The sequence below is a fragment of the Mustela lutreola genome, chromosome 5, assembly GCF_030435805.1.
Source record: "Mustela lutreola isolate mMusLut2 chromosome 5, mMusLut2.pri, whole genome shotgun sequence".
NCBI classification, from domain to species: domain Eukaryota; kingdom Metazoa; phylum Chordata; class Mammalia; order Carnivora; family Mustelidae; genus Mustela; species Mustela lutreola.
The window spans coordinates 42,045,668-42,064,144 of record NC_081294.1 but is presented as its reverse complement, the minus strand read 5'-3'; the positions used below and the strand labels follow the sequence as shown (position 1 = coordinate 42,064,144).

General features: G+C 54.7%; 1 protein-coding gene across 1 annotated transcript; it reads right to left on the bottom strand.

Moving 5' to 3' along the window:
- CDX1 (caudal type homeobox 1) lies at window positions 1-17,883 on the bottom strand. Its single transcript, XM_059173452.1, has 3 exons — window positions 17,343-17,883; window positions 2,983-3,128; window positions 1-2,454 (listed from the first exon to the last, which is right to left on the bottom strand). Exons 1-3 carry the CDS (start codon window positions 17,785-17,787, stop codon window positions 2,248-2,250), a joined length of 798 nt encoding a protein of 265 aa, XP_059029435.1. The 5' UTR covers window positions 17,788-17,883; the 3' UTR covers window positions 1-2,247.
- Between the last annotated feature and the right edge of the window lie 594 nt (window positions 17,884-18,477).

Here is an 18,477-nt window from a genome sequence, read left to right as displayed (position 1 = left end):
TTTGATGAATGAGGAGGCCAAGGCTCAGAGAAGCTTAGTGACTTGCCTGAAGTCTGAGCTGGGAGGCAGTAAACCGGAGGCCAGGCCATCTGACACTGGAGCCTGCTGCCAGTCGAGTCCCCCCAGACCACAGCATCCCCACACTCCAGAGTGTGGAGTGTGTGGAGTGCAGTGGGGTGCTAGCAGGCACTAATAGGGGGTGCCTGGGTAGCAAAGCATAGAGAATGTCAGATTAAAGAAAATTCAAGGGGTTTCTTTGCTGTAGGGCTTGTCAGAGCCTTTGATGTGTTAACCTGCCGCTGGGCCTCCCCCAGAAGGGTCGAATCTTCAGGACTTTTCAAACTTACTGGACCTGAGTCATATTTCCTTTTGGTAAACAAACTCCTTAGTTTTACAGATGGGGAAATGAGGACCAGAGAGGGGAAGAAGTTAAGCCGGGGTCACACAGCAAATATTTCTGAAGATCAGAAAAGTATATCCACTCACTGTCAACCACCGTCACACCAACCCTCTTCCTCTGATCTTGGAACCATAGTCCTTTTCCAGGCACCACCTTGCTCCCATGCCTTAGACGTCCACCATCTTCTCCTCCAGGCCACCAGCAGGAGGAGAGAGGGACGTGCCTGCTGCTTTTCAGGGTCTAGTGTGGGGCTGGATCCACCTCGTGCGTTGTTGTCATGGGTCCCAGGAGCAAAGGGCAGGCAGGCTATGCACACTTTTTTATGGCTGGGCCACATCCCAGAACAGTAAACAAAGGGGCAGGTCACTGGCACCAGAGCCTTCTAGGGAGAAAAGGCCCCAGGTGGCAGACTTCTGCCTACCTCTGGACGGGATTTGAGAACAAGAGCTTTTCTCAGGAGTTTTAAAACATCATACTTTAAGTTCCTATTGTTCATATTCTTTTTTTTACCATTCCTCTTTTCTTGCCCTGACAGCACCTACTAGATCTTTAGGCCTCAATCCAAATATCACCTCTTCCGGGAAGCCTTCCAGACCTTCTGCCCTAAGATGGGAACCCACTCTGGGCTCCCTGGAGGCTCTGTTCCTTTGATGCCCAGAGCAGAACTCCAACTGGGAACTGCTGTGAGGCAAGGACTGTGCATTCCCTATGCTTGGCCAAGCCTGGCCCATAGGGGTACCCAGTGAATATCAGTTGTAGAGAGAAAAATGTGAGCTGAAAGTGCTTGAAAAATTCAAAAATTGATATATTGCGTCTGATGAATCTGCTTACAAAATGGACTTACAATCTTACGTAGTCTCATAGACTTACTCTAACAATGTCCTGTTTGGATCTTTCAAACACATTTTAAAGGTGACCTTGCTAGAGAAATACAGAGACTGGAGGGGATTATGCAATTATTAGGGGAGGGTGAGGATGGTTTATACTTCTTTAGCATTTTTTTTTAAGGCTGGGTATAATAATTTTTATACCTTTTTTTTGAAAAGAGAAAAAATTTATTCTTGAAGCTGCATCCAAGAGGTTCCACTCTATGTACAAAACTTGCCCAGTTTTGAGCTCTGTTTGGTCCAGAAAAAGTCCCCCGGGGACTCCCTGGGGCCTGGGGCCTGGGGCCTAAGGGACAGCCGAGGGGTATAGGAACTAGGCAGGTGGACCCCTACCCCCGGCCCCTGGCCTGTCCCAGTCTAGAGACCCCACAGAGAATGCTAGTGGGGGCATATGACTTTGCAACCCAGAGGGGACAGTCATCAGAGCCTCTTGCTCTGGCCCAGGCTTATGGGCTTTGTGCTTTGCATCCAGCCTAGAGAGGGGTCAGGGTAACTTACGATGGGGACATGTGATGGAGACAGCTAGAGGTAAAGCTGCAGGAAGGGGCAGGTGGAAGCTGACCTCACCCCTTCCCCTGGGGTCATGGGCTGCAACATTCCATCTTCGCTGGGCTCTAACTCCTTCCCCCTGAGTCAGCCCAGTCCCTCCAGCGACCTCCCACCCTTGAACCCATGGAGGAGGAGGTAAGGCCTGGGGATTTATCATGGCACCTCACTTAGCCCTCTAGGGATGGAGACCTCCCCCCTGAGGCCCAGAACACAGGAGCTGGAAAGGTCCTTACCCCACAGCCTCTAGGCATAGATGGGCCAAGGGGATGCAGGGGCTGGGTGGCAACTTGTCCAAGGTTACCCAGGAGATCAGCAGCAGGGCTGGGACCCAGACAAGGCCTCCTAGGCCCTAAGCCACAGGGCTCCCACCCCCACCTCACCCCCCCACCACCCACAAGGCCGGGCACAGGGCTAGGGCAGATACTCCTCCTTAACAGGCATTGGGGAGGCGGCTCCCAGGAGGCTGGCAGAGCTGGGGCACAGGCCCCCCAGGGGCGGCGCAGCTGCGGCAGGGGGTACTTCATGGGCTGGGGGCTGGGGGGGTGGGGGCTGCTGCTGCTGCTGCTTCTTATTCACTTTGCGCTCCTTGGCCCGCCGGTTCTGGAACCAGATCTTCACCTGCAGTGTGGGAGAGCAGAGATGGGTGGCGGGGGAGACCAAATGGCAGGGCACGAGGAAGAGAGGAGGGACAGCTAGGCTCTTATTTCCCCTTGTGGGGTTTATGGCCTCCCTCCCACCTCACCACCCAGACAACTCACATCCTCCCCCGCTGCTCCTGGACCCTAAAGACAATTTCTCTGTCCCCATTTTGTAAGACGCCTCCTCCAGGAAGACTTCCCTTTGTTCCCTGTAACTGCTCCCCTCCTTGGGATTTAAACAGCCATCATCTTAGCAGCTGTAGTTTATAGCTAATTAGATCATCCATCCCCCTACTGGGGTTGGGGATATTGGGTTTTGTTTCAAGTGGGAGGATTTGGCAGCACCTCAGTTTCTGCTGTGCTGTGTGACCATGGTCAGGAAACTCAACCTCTCTTTTCTCCTCCCGGAGTCTATAATCTGCCTGACACCCTGGAGGCCAGACTCCCAGTACTGCTCCCGTGGTGAAGGGGCTGGCGGGGGGGTGGGCGGGCCAAGGAGCGCACACACCTGCCGCTCAGTGAGCCCCAGGTTGGCAGCGAGCTCTGACTTCCGCCGGATGGTGATGTAACGGCTATAGTGGAACTCCTTCTCCAGTTCCAGGCGCTGGTGGTCCGTGTAGACCACGCGGTACTTGTCCTTGGTCCGAGTCTTCCCTGAGAAGCAGAGGGGCCAGGAGGGGAGGTGAGTGGGTGGGGTGGGGGGGTTTCTGCAAATTTCAAGCAGGGCCGCAGGGAGGACACAATCCAGATCCCTGAAAGCAGGACCCTGAGGTGGGGAGGGACGCCCACTCGGTCCTGGGGGTAACGATCATTCCCCCCCCGGGGTCAGGCTCGGAGACCCCCAACCTGAGAGGCAAGCACTGCTCTCATGCCTGTTCGGGGAAGCACGAGGCTCAGAGAGGAGAAGCAGTCTGCTCAGGGACCCACAGCAAACTGCTGGTGGAGTCAGGGTTTCAATCCAGCTCCCCTGACCCAGAGCCCTCCTCGTATCCGCCAGCTCCACCAGCTCTCCCCACCCCACTTCACCCCCGCAGTTTCCAGGTGCAGCAGGGCAGCAGACACGTGGGGGGCTTGGGAAAAACACAGCTTTCTGGGCACCCCTGACCCTGTGAGCCAGAAAGCCTGGGGAGTCTGAGGCGGCATTTTCTTTTATTTTTTTAGATTTTATTTATTTATTTTTAAAGCAATCTCTACACCCCACGTGGAGAACTCACAACCCTGAGATAGAGTCGCATGTTCTGCCAACTGAGCCACCCAGGCCCCCCTAGAATCTGCGTTTTTAACACGCTCCCCGGGTGGTTCTGATGCAGGATCCTGAGACCATGGGTCCTCACACCAGAGACACAGAGGGACACCGGGCAGCCCAGGGCAGATAGAGACCAAGGACAAGTCAGTGGCTCCTCTCTCCAGGGCAGGGGGGAGAGTGGGGAAGAGCCACCACGAGCAGAGGTGGAAGCTTGCCACTCAGTCCTGGGCTGGGTGCTCCTCACTTCCTGTCAAATGCCTGGAGGCTACTGGTCCAACAGAAAAAACGAGGGCCTGTCAGCTACCTGCAAAGGCCCGGGCCCTGGACACCAAGCCCCGGGTCTGCCCAGAGCCATCCACTCCACTGCCTCTTTTGCGGACACAGAGGCATGACTCAGGCTCAGGCGACAAATATTTACTGAGCTCCTGGTGTGGGCCAATCACTGAAGGTACACCAGCCAGCCAAACTTAAAAAAGTCCCTACTCTCAGTGAAATTAGGTCCTTGTGGAGCCTAGTCAAAATAATCAGAGATCCAAATACTTTGATATGTTAATGCTAAGTATTTGATATGTTAATTGATAAGTATTCCTGAGAAGAAGGAGGCGGGAAGAGAGGACTGGGAATTTGGGGGAGGAGAGATTATGCGATTTTAAGAAGAGTAGTTCACGAAGGGCTTACTAAGAAGGGAAATTTAGGGCAAAGATCTGAAGAAGGTCAGGGAAAGGGTCATGCAGGTATCTGGTGAAGAGGGCTGAAGGTGCAGGGAACAGCAAGTGCAAAGGCCCTGTGGTGGGACCATGCCTGACACCTGATGTGTGAGGAACAGTGCACAGGCTGGTATAGCCAGAGTACAGTGAGCAAGGACAGGGGGGCAGGTTGTCCAGGGCCTTGCTGGCCATGGAAAGGACTCCAGGTTTTACTCTGTCTAGGATGGGAGCCATTGCAGGCTTCTGAGCCCAAGAGAAAGCAGGTCTGATGTAGGTTTTAATCTGGCTCTGGCTGCTGCATGGAGGACAGACTGGCAAGAAGGTGGAAGCACAGAAAGGCTTGCAACAACCCAGGAGAGAGAAGGCTGTGGCTTGGCTTCTCTACAGGGCTCAGACTGAGGGCAGGAGTGGGATTTGAGGACTGTCCAGGGTTAAAGTCAGGACTCTTTGGGGCTGGGATCAGAGGTCTGTCTGGAGAGCATATTAAGAGTCATGCTTGGCCCGGGCTGGTGCGGGGGCCTGACTAAACACCAGTTTCCTTCGTAAGAAGCTGAGTACTCGGCTATAAATAGGAGGCACACGCAAGCACTTTCAGACCTGCACATGTCCACCAGGGCATGGCAGGTCTTGGAATAACCGAGGACCCTGTTCTACCTCAATCAATTGCCCCCACGCAGCCTGGCCTTCGCCTCCCAGGGTCACGGCTCTGGCTCTGCCTGTCCCGTGGCACCCCCGTGCTAACCACCGACCCCCTCTTCCAGCTCCTTCCCCACTATCAAGCCCACGCAGCTTGGCAGGACAGCCGCTGGGCTCCCCAAGAGCCAAATGGTTTTGCAGAAAATGGGAGACAACAGATGTTTCTGGGCTTTTTTCCTTGGATTTCCTGCCAGAGCAGCAGAACTTCACTGGACACTTCCACATCCACTGACCTCAGCCCACCACCCGATGTAGCACGAGACAACATCGGCCCTTGGCCAGGCCTGGCCCAGGAAAGGGACAAGGGAGTGGCTGCTGAGGCCTTGGCTCCAGATGGGTCCTTCCTTGGCCTAGAAAATTCAACGCCGACTCAAAAACAGTTCTGCCTAATGCGCCACCCCCAGAGCCCAGCAGAGCTCTGAATCTTCACTGGGCTAAAGCCAAAAGAGCTCAGTTTAGTCTCCTCCCATTTTACAGATGAAGGGACGGAGGTTCAGGCAACTAATACAGATGCTGGAGGTCCAAGTAAGAGAGGCTTTGTAAATCCTTCAAGTCCAAGCTCCCCTGCACAGTTAGGGTCACAAAGCCCTGGACAAGTGTGGACCTGCCCAAAGCCACGTCACCTGGTCTAGAGTTCCACTCCCTACTCTTGGCACAACTCTTCACCCCATCAGGCTTAGAGTCCATAAAGCACCCCCAAGAAGTCTCCTGAGCCTTAGCAACAGAAGCTCAAACAGCAGACCACCTGTCTATTTGTACTTGTGGGAAGGGAGGGCCCAGATCATGGGGAAGGCAGGCCCCAGAGAGCTCTGGGCCGGGGCTATATGGTCTGCAGGCTGGGTGGGCCCTTGGAAATGCCCAGAACAGTCACAGTCTGAAGTGGGGGGACGAATCTCCCTTCCCCCCAAACAGCCTGAGAGATTACAAGTAGTGCTTATGAAAGACCCTTTTCCTCAGGCACCCAGTACTCACTCCCATCTTTTCTGATGAGCAAGTGGGGCTCCATCACACCCATTTTCATAGATGGGGAAATGGGGGCTCAGAAAGGGACCCATCCTTCTTGAGGGCCATCCTGCCTGGTATTGCTATCAACCCTGAGCTCAAGTGAAACCAACTGTAGCCTGACTCCTCCCAGATTTGAGGAGCGGGGACCTAGACAGGGGATAGGACTCTAGCTGCATAATTATTTCTCTCTGTTCTAGCGGGGCTGCCAGGGAGGTCCCAGCCCACAGGTCCCGTTGCCTTCTTGCTGGGCCCAGGAGATGGGCTGGTGGGCTTAGGAACCACTGGTAACTTTTTCCTAGTGGAGCTCTCAAATCACACCATTTCATTGCTAAGAAAATGGCTCTGCCAAAGAACAAAACATGTGGCATCTTGCTGTGGTCCAGGAACCAAGAAATCCCATATGCTATCCAGGGGGTAATAAGGCAACATCCTCCTTGGAGCCCAACTTGGTAACATCTAGCCTCGTTTAATACGCTTGCACCCTCTGACCCATTAATCCCACTTCCAGGAAGTGATCTCACAGGCCATCGCTGTTTCAAAAGGCACAGGACTAAAAGCAATGTACATGTCTACAAGTAGGGTACTTGTTAGGGGTGCCTGTGGGGCTCAGCGGGTTAAGCGGCTGCCTTCAGTTCAGGTCAAGATCTCAGGGTGCCACATCAGGCTCCATGCTCAGTGGGGGGTCTGCTTGTCCCTCTCCCTCTGCCCCTCCCCCCAGCTCAGGCTCTCTTTCATTTGCCCTCTTTCTCTCACTCAAAAAATAAATAAATAAAATCCTAAAAAAAAAAAAGTTAAATAAAAGATGGCACATTCATGGAGAGCAACATTATGCAGTCATTAAAAAGAAATTATAAAGCTTCCCACATACTAATATGCAGCAATTTCTAAGATATATTGAGTTAAAAAAAAAAAAAGCAAGACAGAATGTTGTGAATTGTATGTTACTCTTTTTGTGTAACAGATCGACACACACATACACACACACACTCATACATGTGTAGGTAGAGTTTTTTCTGAAAGAAAATATAAATTAATAACAAGCCTCTGGAGAAGGAACCAGAAGCTGTGGGGCCACAGGTAAGTCAGAGTCTTTGGGATGACCCTTTCTTTCTTCTTTCATTTCTTTCTTTTTCTTTCATTTATTTATTTATTTATTTATTTATTTGTATATTTATATATTTATTTCTTTCCTTTCCTTTCCTTTCCTTCCTTCCCCCTCTCTCACTTTCTTTCTTTTTTTTTTTTTTTTTTACTGTATGCGAGGTGAATTTGTATTTTTTATGATTTTTTTTTTTTTAAGAGAGAGAGTAGGCTCCATGCCCGGCACTGAACCTGGAGTGGGGCTCGATCTCATGACCCTGAGATCATGACCTGGGCCGAAATCAAGAGTCGGGCACTTCACCCACTGAGCCACCCAGGTGCCCCTGAGTTTGTATTTTAATGACAGTCAGGAGCCCTGGGCTCTAGCCTCTGAGCCAGAACTCTCAGCTGCTCCAAGCCACCCTCCCTTCCCCCTTCTGTGAGCACCTGTGCCTCCCCAGGAGCCTAGGAAGGAGGGGACAGGGAGGGGACAGGGAGGTGCCTGAGAGCAGCGGGTAGGAAGAGGGCCCCAGGATGAATGATTTACAGGCCCCTGGGACGCTGGTGTGGAGAGGGAAGTCCGGGCTCCTGCAACAGGTGTCTGATGGAGGCCAGCCCCTCCCAGCCACCTAATGAATAACCCTCTGGGCCAGATGCCAGTGCAAGGGGGCAGGATGGTGGGAGGGGAGCCCCCTCTGGCTCTTCAGTGGTGAGTGCAGCAGGGAAGATGCTTGGATAACTCACCCGAAGGAGAGGCTCCCTCTTTGCTCTGGCTTTGGGATTTGAGTAATGGCCCATCCACATGTATCAGGCTGCTGGGAAGAGAGCACATTTCCCTTCTCCTAAAGCATGCACAGTGGAGGTCCTGGAAAGCTTTTCAAAAGCACAGATTCTAGGCCAGAAATTCAGATTCAGTGAGGCTAAAATGAGACTCATGGATTTGCTACTTGATTGGCTGTCCTGGGACCCTGACACGTGGTTGTTGGGACAAACGGACCTCTAGGATTGGACGGGACAGCTTCTCACTGGCTAGGTGACCGAGGACTGGTCACCCCATCTTCCTGGGCTTCATTCTCTGTATCTATAAAGTGGGGGTCACTATTATTCTGATAGTGGCCAGCCTCTCCTTGTGGCAGGTATTTGTATACATCTCTCAACAACTTCTGAAGCCGGGTAGCTGGTACCCCTTTTTCCGACTGAGGCTCTGAGTGGTCCACACATCTGGAGGATGGGATTTCAACTCGGTTCTGTCCAGCCTCAGAAACAGCTCTAGAACCTCTCACACAGTGTGAGGTTTCCCGTCATTACCTCCAACCTCCAGGGGCGCGGGGATCGCTCCAGAAAAATGGCACACATGGATGGGAAGGTCTTACTCATCCCCAACAGCGGTGGGCCAGCCATGGGGCAGAAAGGTTGGGAAATGGATCTGGGCGATGGGTGATGTGTTGGATGAGACTGTTTATTTATAAGGTCCCTTCCAACTTGGAAACACGAACCTCCTAATGTTTGTTGATTCTCTGGTTGGGTTTGTTATTTTTGCTGAAAGAATTCTAAGACTGATTTCCCTGTCTGAGAGCCTAGATACCGGGCCTGCCAAACTGGAGGAGAGGGGGTAGGAGGCACAGTGGCTGGCGGTGGGGCCTCCCCATCCAGCCTGGGCCAGGGGAGGACAGGGTTCAGCCTCTGCCCCCAGGGCGGGGTGGGGTGGCTCCAAGAAAGTCACATGGCTTCTGGGTCAGCACTTCCTCTGCTCTCTTCCTGCTGGGTCCCCGCAGCCCTGGGGGAGGACACCACCAGCTCTGGCCCCGGGGACTGGAACACCCTTCCCGCCTCAACCCTCCATGTCCCCTCTCTGTGTGGTCCAGCCCCAGCCTGACTGTGCATCCTGACCCCCCGCCCCCAACACACAAACACACATGCAGTGTGCACACAGGCACGCATGCCGGCTTGTCCGAAAGACTCCCTCCCAGACCCACTGCATTCTGCTCTCCCACCTTCTTTAACAGCCCTTGGGGTTTCTGAACCACTAGCTGATGTCAGTAGGTCTTGGTTCCAGTTCGGGACCTCAGAAGAGGGGCAGCCCCGAGGGCCTGGAGATTCTGAAGTTCTGTGTAGCTCAGAGCCCTCCTCTCAGGCCTTGGGCCCGGATATGACCAATCCTTAGCTAATGGACTTGACGAGAGACTGAACTTCTTTAGGCTTTGGATGTGAAAGCAGTTTGTAGAGGGCAAAGAGCTAAGGGGATGTCAAGGAGAGCTGAGCTATTTGCAGAAGCGGATGTTAGAGGAGTCCCTTGGGAGAGTGAGGAATGCCGCCTGATAGGGAGCTGCAGGGCAAGGAACACACTGGCCTGGGAGTGGAGAGACCTGGCCCAGCCACCAGATGGACAGGCCATGTTCAGTTTGGACTAGATTCCCCATCCCACTGGCAGGAGGTGGACTTCTTCTGCGCGGGGCCGCCCGGACCCAGCCAGTTAGATGCTGAATGGCTGTCCCTTCCTGGATCATGAAGCTGTCTACTGGGCCCTGACTGGATCCTTGTTCCAGCTGAGTTGCCAGTTCCAGGTGGTTTCTTCATGGTTCCTCATTCAAGCCCTGGAGCAGGGGTGAGGCTGGCATGGGGGTGAGGAGTTCTGCGGCCTTAGGCAAGCTTCTCCTTCCCACCACTGCTCTCCTTTCCAGGCACAGCGCTCAGTTGGCACTGCGCCCTCTCCTTCCGGGCCACCTGGCCATTGTCGTCTGTCCCCTGCCTCGTCTTCTCCATGGAGGCCCATGGTCTGGCTTGGCTGTGGGAGGCAGCAAAGAGGACAGAAACCGCAGGGGCAGGTAGACCTGTCTGTTCTACCCCAGCCTGGCCACAGGCCACTGGTGTGGACCCAGCAAGGCCCCGCCCCTCTTTGGATCCCAGGATATTCACCTGTCAACTGAGGACATGGTCCCTCAGAGGGACGTAGAGTTGAGGTGTGGGAACCTATTGAACAAGGTAATTATTAATAAAAGCTAGTCAATGATGAAGATGACCATAGAGACAGAAGAGGCCTGAGAGGCCCCTCGGTGGAGAATAAGGAGCCCATCGGGAACAGATGACTATTCTAAGAACTCTTGAGAAGGCCAGTCCTGCATTGTCCCAAATGACAGCTTCAAGCCACGTGTAGCTACTTAAATTGAAATTAACCAAACAGAATTAAGAATTCAGCTCTTGAGTCATGTGAGCCATCTTCCAAGGGCCAGAGAGACTCGTGCTGCTGGTGGTTGGAACCCTGGACCAAACAGATTCAGAGCATTTCCTCCATCACAGAAAAGTTCTACTGGACAGCCCCGCTAACCCAAGCTCCCCCGCTGAGCCAGATGCCCACAGCGGCATCACGTCCTAACCAGACTGTGCCTGTCCTCTCCACAAAGCAGCCTGGTCTCCCAGAGACCACCTGCTTGTATTTTTCCATTAAAAAAAAAAAACAACAACAAAAACAAAACAAAAAAAAACAAAACCCAAGGGGCACCCTTGGCCCAGAATAGCCCTTCCAAGACTAGCAAACAGCAACTGTGTCCCTTCAAGTTTCTCCCTGGCCTGAACAGCCTGAGGCCCCCCTGAGCTGTTTCCCAGGGTGTGTTCCAGCCTTGCCTTACACGGTCATCCTCGGCCCGGGTCCCGAGGTCTCCCATTCTGGGTGAGGTCCAGGGAGGGGCTCTGGACTCCAGCCCTCTCCTAGCTCCCTAGGTGATCTTTGCAAATCTACTCCCCTCAGTGCCCTGCTCCCGGTCTGCTGCTCACCCAGTCTCAAGATGGTGCCTGACACACAGGGAGTACTGGATGAGTCCTTGCAGAACATGACACAGACTTCCTGCTTCCCAGCGGGGCCTCCTCTCAGTTAAATGGCCACCACCTTCCTGATACTCAGGCCAAAAGCCGAGGTGGCACGTCCGGCTCCCACAGCCAATCCATCAGCTGGTCAGCTCAATCTCCAAAGGACATCTTCCTGGAAGCTTTCGCAAAGCCATGAATCTAATGCAGAGGTGTGCATGAGATCCTGGGGTCAGAAATATCTACACTTGAGAAAATGCTGGGCACGGGCTGAGTACTCAGTAGATCCAGGTTATATCCTTATTGCTATGCTGGGTGCTCAGGACTTGTTAAATAGTTCATTCCCCCCTTTTGTGGTGGGGCACAGATTAAAAACAAACTAAGAAAATCATCACAAACGGATTAGCGTGAAGGAAAGTAAGCCTAGAGCTGAGAGCTAGATTAAGTGGCAGGGGCAGGGGCTGGGGGGACCTACTCTAATTAGCTTATCTCCTCCAGGAGGCAACATCTAAGCTGGAACCTGAAGGTTGAAGAGGTTTCTGTGTCACCAGTGAAGGGTATGTTCCAGGAACGGCGTGTGCAAAGGCCCTATGGCAGAGAGTAGCAGAGGAAGGAGCAGCAGTGCCAGCTCCCCAAGAAGGCCTGTCTGCCTCATTCTGGCCTGAATCCCCAGCCTGCCTGAATGAATGAATGAATGAGAGAGGCACGTGATCAGCCTGGAGAGACCAGCAGAGCTCTCTGCCCTGGGATGAGGGGTTTGAATTTGATTTCAAGAGCAATGGGAAGTCACCGGTAGGTGCTGAGCTTGGAGCATCAATCTTGGCTTTCACTAACGTCTGCTCGCTCATCTGTGTTGATGCAGGGGGACCTATGCACCCCTACAAGCTTGGGGGCTGAGCATGGCGTAGGGAGTGTTTGACAGGTTAACCCATATTGACTCTAAATGCACACGGTGTTTCCAAATCCCAGGAGTTCCAGGACAGAAACTAGAGGGCCAGCGCATTAAGATAACTTGCTACTGACAAGCCAGACCCTACCGTTAACAAAGCCATTTTGGACCTTCACAGTGATTCCCTAAGCCCTCAGCCGCAATAGCTGCCAAAGCCGGGGTGGGAGGGGTGGTGGTGGTGGATAAAACACCCAACCAAAAAAAGCCTTCTGCCACCTTCTAACTGGGTCATTCCCCTTCCCAGCTACATCTGAGAGATGAGGTGTCAAACGCAGCTTCTGCTTAGAGAACCAGTTTTAAACAGCCTGGCCCCTGCTGGGCCCACCCTCCCCCATCATCTTCTCCTGGCTCTTCCCTAACCAGCCTTCTCCCCCCACTACCCCCCTCCCCCACCCTGGGCTGGGATGCGCATGGGGAGGGGTCTGGGGCTGCTGTGTGTGTTGCTTTATTTGACAGAGGCTCCTTAGGCGGTAGAGTCTGGGTCTGGACCCCACGCTTCGGCATCCTGGCTGTGTGAGCTGCAGCAGGCACCCTACCCTCTCTGAGCCTTATTAACTTTATCTGTAAGATGAGGCCAATAATAGATCCTCACACCTCTGAGCGTTGTTAGTTGTTATGAAGCTTGAGTGAGAAGACCCGTGTGAGGTTCTTGGCACACTGCCTGGCATGCGGTAAGGACTCAGCCAGCACCACAGTTCCCAGCTTTATCATGGGCTCCTACTTGGCGCGAGGCCTGGTGAGAAAGATGGGGCTGACCACAAGTCCTTGAGGTAGATGGAAGCGATAAACAAGATAGTGGTGAGCGTTGTTACAACAAGAACCTAACACAGTGCTTGGAGGGGAGGAAACCCAGGAGGGCTTTTTAGAGGAGGTGGCCTTGGTGAAGGCACAGCATTTGAGCTGGTGAAGATGTAGGAGGGCAGGAAGGGTAGTTTCAATGGAGGGAACCAGACTGGAGAGGCAGAGTGTGAGGTGTGTTTCCACGCACCTGCTAAGGACTGGCAGAGAAGGTCTTAGGCACAGACGCTCTTCCTATCTACCTACCTACCTACCTACCGTGCCCCAAGCATAGTGGCTGGGCTTGATGGGCACCATGGCTTCAAACAATCCTATTGTTATCCTAAAGAAACTGAGGCTCAGGGAAATGATCTAGGTTAACTAGCCCAAGGCTATGCAGCTTCTAACAGAAATGCACTCCCAGGCCTGAGGCTCCGAAGCTCAGCCCTTAGCCATCCCCAGTAAGCACTTCCATATCTAGACAAACTAGTGGGACAGTGGCTTCAATAGTGGGTTGGAGCCAGTTCTCAAGTACCACAGAAATGGGGCTGGATCTGACAGCAGTGTAAGGGCATATAACAAAATGGGAATTCCATAGCATGGGGAGCCATGGAATGCTCTTGAGCAGGAGATGTGCCTTGAAAAGGCAAATCTGGTGATGACTGTGAAGATAGCTGGGGCATCAGAGAGAGGCTGAAGGAGAGAGGCCAGGCTGGTGGCTGTGGCAATGGGCCAAGGGAGAGGGTCTAGAATGTGGGGGGAGAGGGCAGGGCTCCTCCCCTCCCTGGGCCTCAGTGTCATCATCTGAAAGCTGAAGGGACTGGACCAAGACCTGAACCCTACTGCTATAGTCTCATCATCTCAACAAGCATCTTCCTCGTTGTGTGGGACCTCGGCCTACCCCAGAGGCCACGGACCTGGGGAGTACTCTTTATTCATAAGGAAGGGATGCTGGGCTTTTGACAGGATGATGTCTGACCCTCTTTTTTTTTTTTTTTTAAGATTTTTTTTTTTTAATTTATTTGACAGCGAGAGATCACGAGCAGGCAGAGACTGGCGGGGGGTGGGGGTTGGGGGTTGGGAAGCAGACTCCCTGCTGAGCAGAGAGCCCAATGCAGGGCTTGATCCCAGGACCCCGAGATCATGACCTGAGCTGAAGGCTGAGGCTTAGCCCACTGAGTCACCCAGGCACCCTGATGTCTGACCCTCTTAATGAAAATGATGCTATTTGTAGATGCAAACAGGGAGGACCACGGAGGAGAACCCCTTGTAGTCTTTTCCTATCCTGGCCTCAGCCAGGTGACAGTAATCCCTCAGAACTGGGTAATATTTTGATGACGGGCTGAAGCCTAAGAGCCTCTCTCTCATCTTTCTGGTTCTCATTGTCCCTCCTTAGGATAAACCTGTGTCATAGGGGCACCTGGGTGGCTCAGTCAGTTAAGCATCCGACTTTAGCTCAGCTGGGATCAAATCCCGCATCAGGCTCCCTGCTCCACGGGGAGCCTGCTTCTCCCTCTCCTTTTGCGTGCCGCTCCCCCTGCATGTGCGCTTTCTCTCTCTGTCTCTCTCTCTCTTCCCCCGTGTCAAATAAATAAATAAATAAATAGAATCTTGGAGGCGGGGGTGGAAACCACAGGTCATAGTTCCAGCCCTGGCCTCAGCTACACCGAGTCCTCAGCTGGGACGGGAGGATCATCCGAGGAGGGAGAGGGGAGCAACCAGTCTTCCATCCCTGGCATGAACTTGCTCAGCTCAACGGTCAGGGGTCCCATCCCTAGGGCTGGGACCACAGAAACATGTCAAAGCCAAGATCTCATCTCTTCCTTTTTCTCTTGGTTGTCATTGCTGTTCCTCACACTTGTCCTGTTCATTCATTCAACAAAATGTACTGAGTCCCTACTAAATGTCATGCACTACAGTGGTTCCTGGAAGGTAGTGATGGGTCAAATGGGTGGGTGGGTGGGGAAGTAGACAGCGCACAGACACACAGATAAGGAAGTAAGTTGAAATCAGGGCTGGTGCTCTGAAGGAAACACAGCGAAGGTTATCGATATGTATGGGGGAGCTTTCCTTGAGAAATCATGGAGGACCTCTCTGAGGAGACAGCCATTAAGCTAAGACCTGAAGGGTGAGAACAAGGTAGGCCTGCAAAGAGTTAGGGCACAGGAGCTTCCAGGAAGAGGGAAAAGCAGCAGGTAAGAAGACCTGGTACCGCAAGACCAGGTGGCCGGCAACACTTGCTGTGGGGAGCAGGGGCACAGAGTGGGCACTGGCGTGTACTGACCTTCTCTTTGCCATCCTAGAACAGCATTACACAAGCACCATCCTAGAGACCCTGGGATCTTCATTGCCCAGAAGGAGAAACTGAGGCCAAAGTTGGGGGGGGGCACAACCTCCTGTAAACTGCGCATACATCAGATGGCCCTGGGCAGACAGGCAGCAGCTTCTAGCTTCTAGAAAGCTGATGGTCCTGAGTTCTTGGCAGAATGGGTCTAACCTGGTTTCTGGGGCAGCCCCTTTCCTTGGGAGCCTGCAGACTTCCCTGGGCTCTCTCTTTCTACTTTCTGGGAATAAAGGGGGAAAGGTTTTTTTGGCGTTTGGGCAAACTGCTAGGCCCCCATCTGCCTGGGGACAACAGTTTCCAAATGACTTTTGAGACTAGAGGCTGGGCGGTGTTTGCAAGTGGCTCCTGTATCCAGAAAGAAAAAGTTTTTTGGCTGACGTCACATAGTCACATAGCCTAAAAACTCCCCCACGGCTCCCACCAGTCCTCTGAGGTCCACTGGCGCACTCTCTCCAGGTCCTCGCTCCTGAGGAACTCCTCCTGCATCTGGGACTCATCCCCATCTCCAAAGTTGCCTGATCAGCAGGCACAACACTGGAATAGAGGTGCAGGAAAAGCAGGCTTCCCTCTCCAGGGGACGGACACAGAACCAGGGGGGTGGGGGGGGGTCAGTGGCCCCAGACACCTTCTCTCATTTAATCTCATGCAGGGTTCTCAACCAGAGTTAATGGAAAGTTTTTCAGAAGCTTCTAGAACCCCTCACATTGTCTGCAGAATTAGGTAACACTTCCTTTCTAGACAGAAGACTTGTATTTTCTCCACCAGATTTTTCAAAAGCTCCTTCTATAACTTCAGCAAAAGTATAAGACCCTTCCCTATCATGTCACAGAGGGTAAAACTGAGACCCAGGAAAGATGATCAATTAAAGAGAAGCTATTGTTGAGAGGGTGAGAACACAAGCTTGGCTATCAGTCTGCTGGGGTTCGAGTCCCAGCCCCACCCTCATTTACCGGTCATATGGCTTCGTGCAAGGATTTAACCTCTCTAGGTTACATCCTCAAGGGTTTAACCTCTCTAGGCCACAGATTTTTCACATTAAAAATGGCTATGATAATGGTACCTACAATAGTGCTGTGAGAAATCACAGCAGTGCCTGGCCCGTTAATAAGTGCCATAACATTAGCTGTCCTTATTTAGCCAAGGTCACGCAAAGGAGAGACCTCCGGAGGCCGACAGGAGCCTCTGTGTCCCCGGGACTCCCAAGAAGGTGCTCTGATTATGGCCAGACCTCCCCAGCATCTGCCCCAGGAGTGAGGAGTGTGTATGGGGACACGGGATGGAAGAGAGAGAGGAGGTGGGGGAAGTCCCAGGCTCCCTCCCAGCTGGGGGAAGAGGGGGAGGGGACGGACATCAAAGGGTGGGCAGGCCGACTTCCCGCCCCTAAAGCCAGGTGGCCTTTGTCAGGACAGGCCGGACACAGTCGGGACAATGGGGTATCGTGTTCACTTTCCGGCCAACAGGAGTCACTACCGAGCTAAGGCGCAGTCTGTTACATGACAAAGGGGGGACCTATAAAGGAGGTCAGGCCGCCCCTCATTAAAGCCAGCCCTTTGTCCTGACCCCTCCTCTGCCTTTGAAGAGGGTGGATCAGAGAGGCCTGCCTGGGGGCAGGAGGCTCACAGTCTCAGGAGCCAAACAGTAGCCACCTTCCCAACTGCTCCTGCTTGCCCCTCCCCCAGGGTCAAGAGTTCAGGGAGGGCCCTGGGATGGTAAGGTAGGGACCCCCCACACCAGTGTAACCAAAGAGGGCTCTTTTGCAGTCCAAAGGCTAGGAGCCACAGTCTCTCCCCAGCACCGATGGGGGTGCTGAGACCTGGACAGGAAAGTGGCCGGCCTGTGTCAGCAGGTCGCCCCTTCTGGGGACGGTTGGCAGCTTCCTCTTGGGGCTGGGACAGGGGTGGAAGCTGCGGATGACGAGCGGGGGCCAGGGATGCTCAAGGGCCCTGGGCTCAGTCTGGGAGCTGCGCTCTAGTTCCCGCCTGGCCAGGCGACCACAGGCGCGTTTCTTCACGTCTCGTGGTCTCTGCTCCCTTAATCTACACAGAGACACGGGCCGCGCTTACCGAGGCTCAGCAGGCTGGGATTCGGAAGGGGCAGGCTGAGGGACAAGCACCCCAGGACCAGAATGGTCAGGGAGGCCCCAGTGGGAACCCTTTCGGAGCCGGGGCAGGGGTTAAGATAGGGGGCGACTGGGCCTCGCCCTAGCACCTGCCGGTGCTCAAGGGAACGGTCCGGAGGCGCCGGGCGAGGGAGGGGACCTTACCGCTGCCACCGCCGCCTCCAGCCGCCACGCTGCGCCGCATCCACTCGTAGGGCGTCCGCCTTTGCGCTCCGGGCGACGACGGTGCGCCCGGGCCGCCGAGGGGCTGCGCTAGGAGGCTTGGGCCCGGCCCAGGGGGCGCGGGCACCGGGCTAAAGTCCGGAGGGGGCCCGAATGCCAGCGGGGCTGGGCTGGCGGCGGGGGCCGCGGGGCCTGGGCCGTAGGCGGCGGCCCAGTCGTCCTTGGGCGCGGAGAAGGGCGCGCTCCAGGCCGCAGAGGGTGCCGGGGCAGGCTCCACGTGAGAGTAGCCGGTGAAGTCGGGGTACTGCGGGGGTCCCTGGGGCGCAGGCGGGGGGCCGTAGGCTTGCGCGCCCAGGCCGAGGCTCGCAGGCCTGGCGGGGCCGGGGTAGACCGGAGAATCCTTGTCCAGCACATAGCCCACGTACATGGTGGCCGCGGGGGCCCGCGCGCATGCTGGGCCCTGGAGCCGCCGCTGCCGGCCGCCCCGACGAGCAGACTGCTCACCTGAACTCGCGGGCCCGGCCGCCGCGCCCGCCCCACCCAGGTCTTTTATAGCTCCGGGCGCCCGCGGCCCCAGCCCCGGCGGGTTTGCATTTCAAAGCGGGGGGAGCCTCAGGGCCGCGAATCAAAGGGGGAAACCCGTCGGGGGCGGGGGGTTCAAAAGGAGACAAATTGCCGCCCCAAGCGGGAGGCGGACTGGCCGGGGCCTGGAGGGGGTGGGGGCGCGGAGGGCGCGTCCCGGGCGGGAGTCCGAGGCTTCGCTAGGTGCGGGAGTCTCCTGGGGGCCCGACCGCCGAGCGCCACCAACGCTTCGTCCTCGCCGGGCCGGCCGCGTGCACCGCCCGTGGCCCCATTTTACAGGTGGAGAAAAGGGATCCGAGGGGCGGCGCGGGGGGACCCCAGGCCAGCGTCGCACAACTGCGTGGGCCCCGTGTTGCACTCCGCAGTGATCAGCTCGAGGTGACCGGTCAACCTGACTTCAAACAGGGTTCCCTCTGGAAGGTAGCAGGTCCTTAATCTTGGTGGGGGGGGGGGGGGGGGGTAGGGGTCACGACCCCTTGGAGCCGCCAAAGAAAGCTGTGGATGTTTTTCCCGGGGAAATGCACATATGCACATA

Coding starts and splice junctions, on each gene's coding strand:
- CDX1 (XM_059173452.1), bottom strand. CDS start 17,787: ATGTACGTGGGCTATGTGCTGGACAAGGATTCTCCGGTCTACCCCGGC. Junction 3,129..17,342: donor TGGAGGCGGCGGTGGCAGCG/GTAAGGTCCCCT, acceptor TCTGCTTCTCAG/GGAAGACTCGGACCAAGGAC. Junction 2,455..2,982: donor TGGGGCTCACTGAGCGGCAG/GTGTGTGCGCTC, acceptor CCCACACTGCAG/GTGAAGATCTGGTTCCAGAA.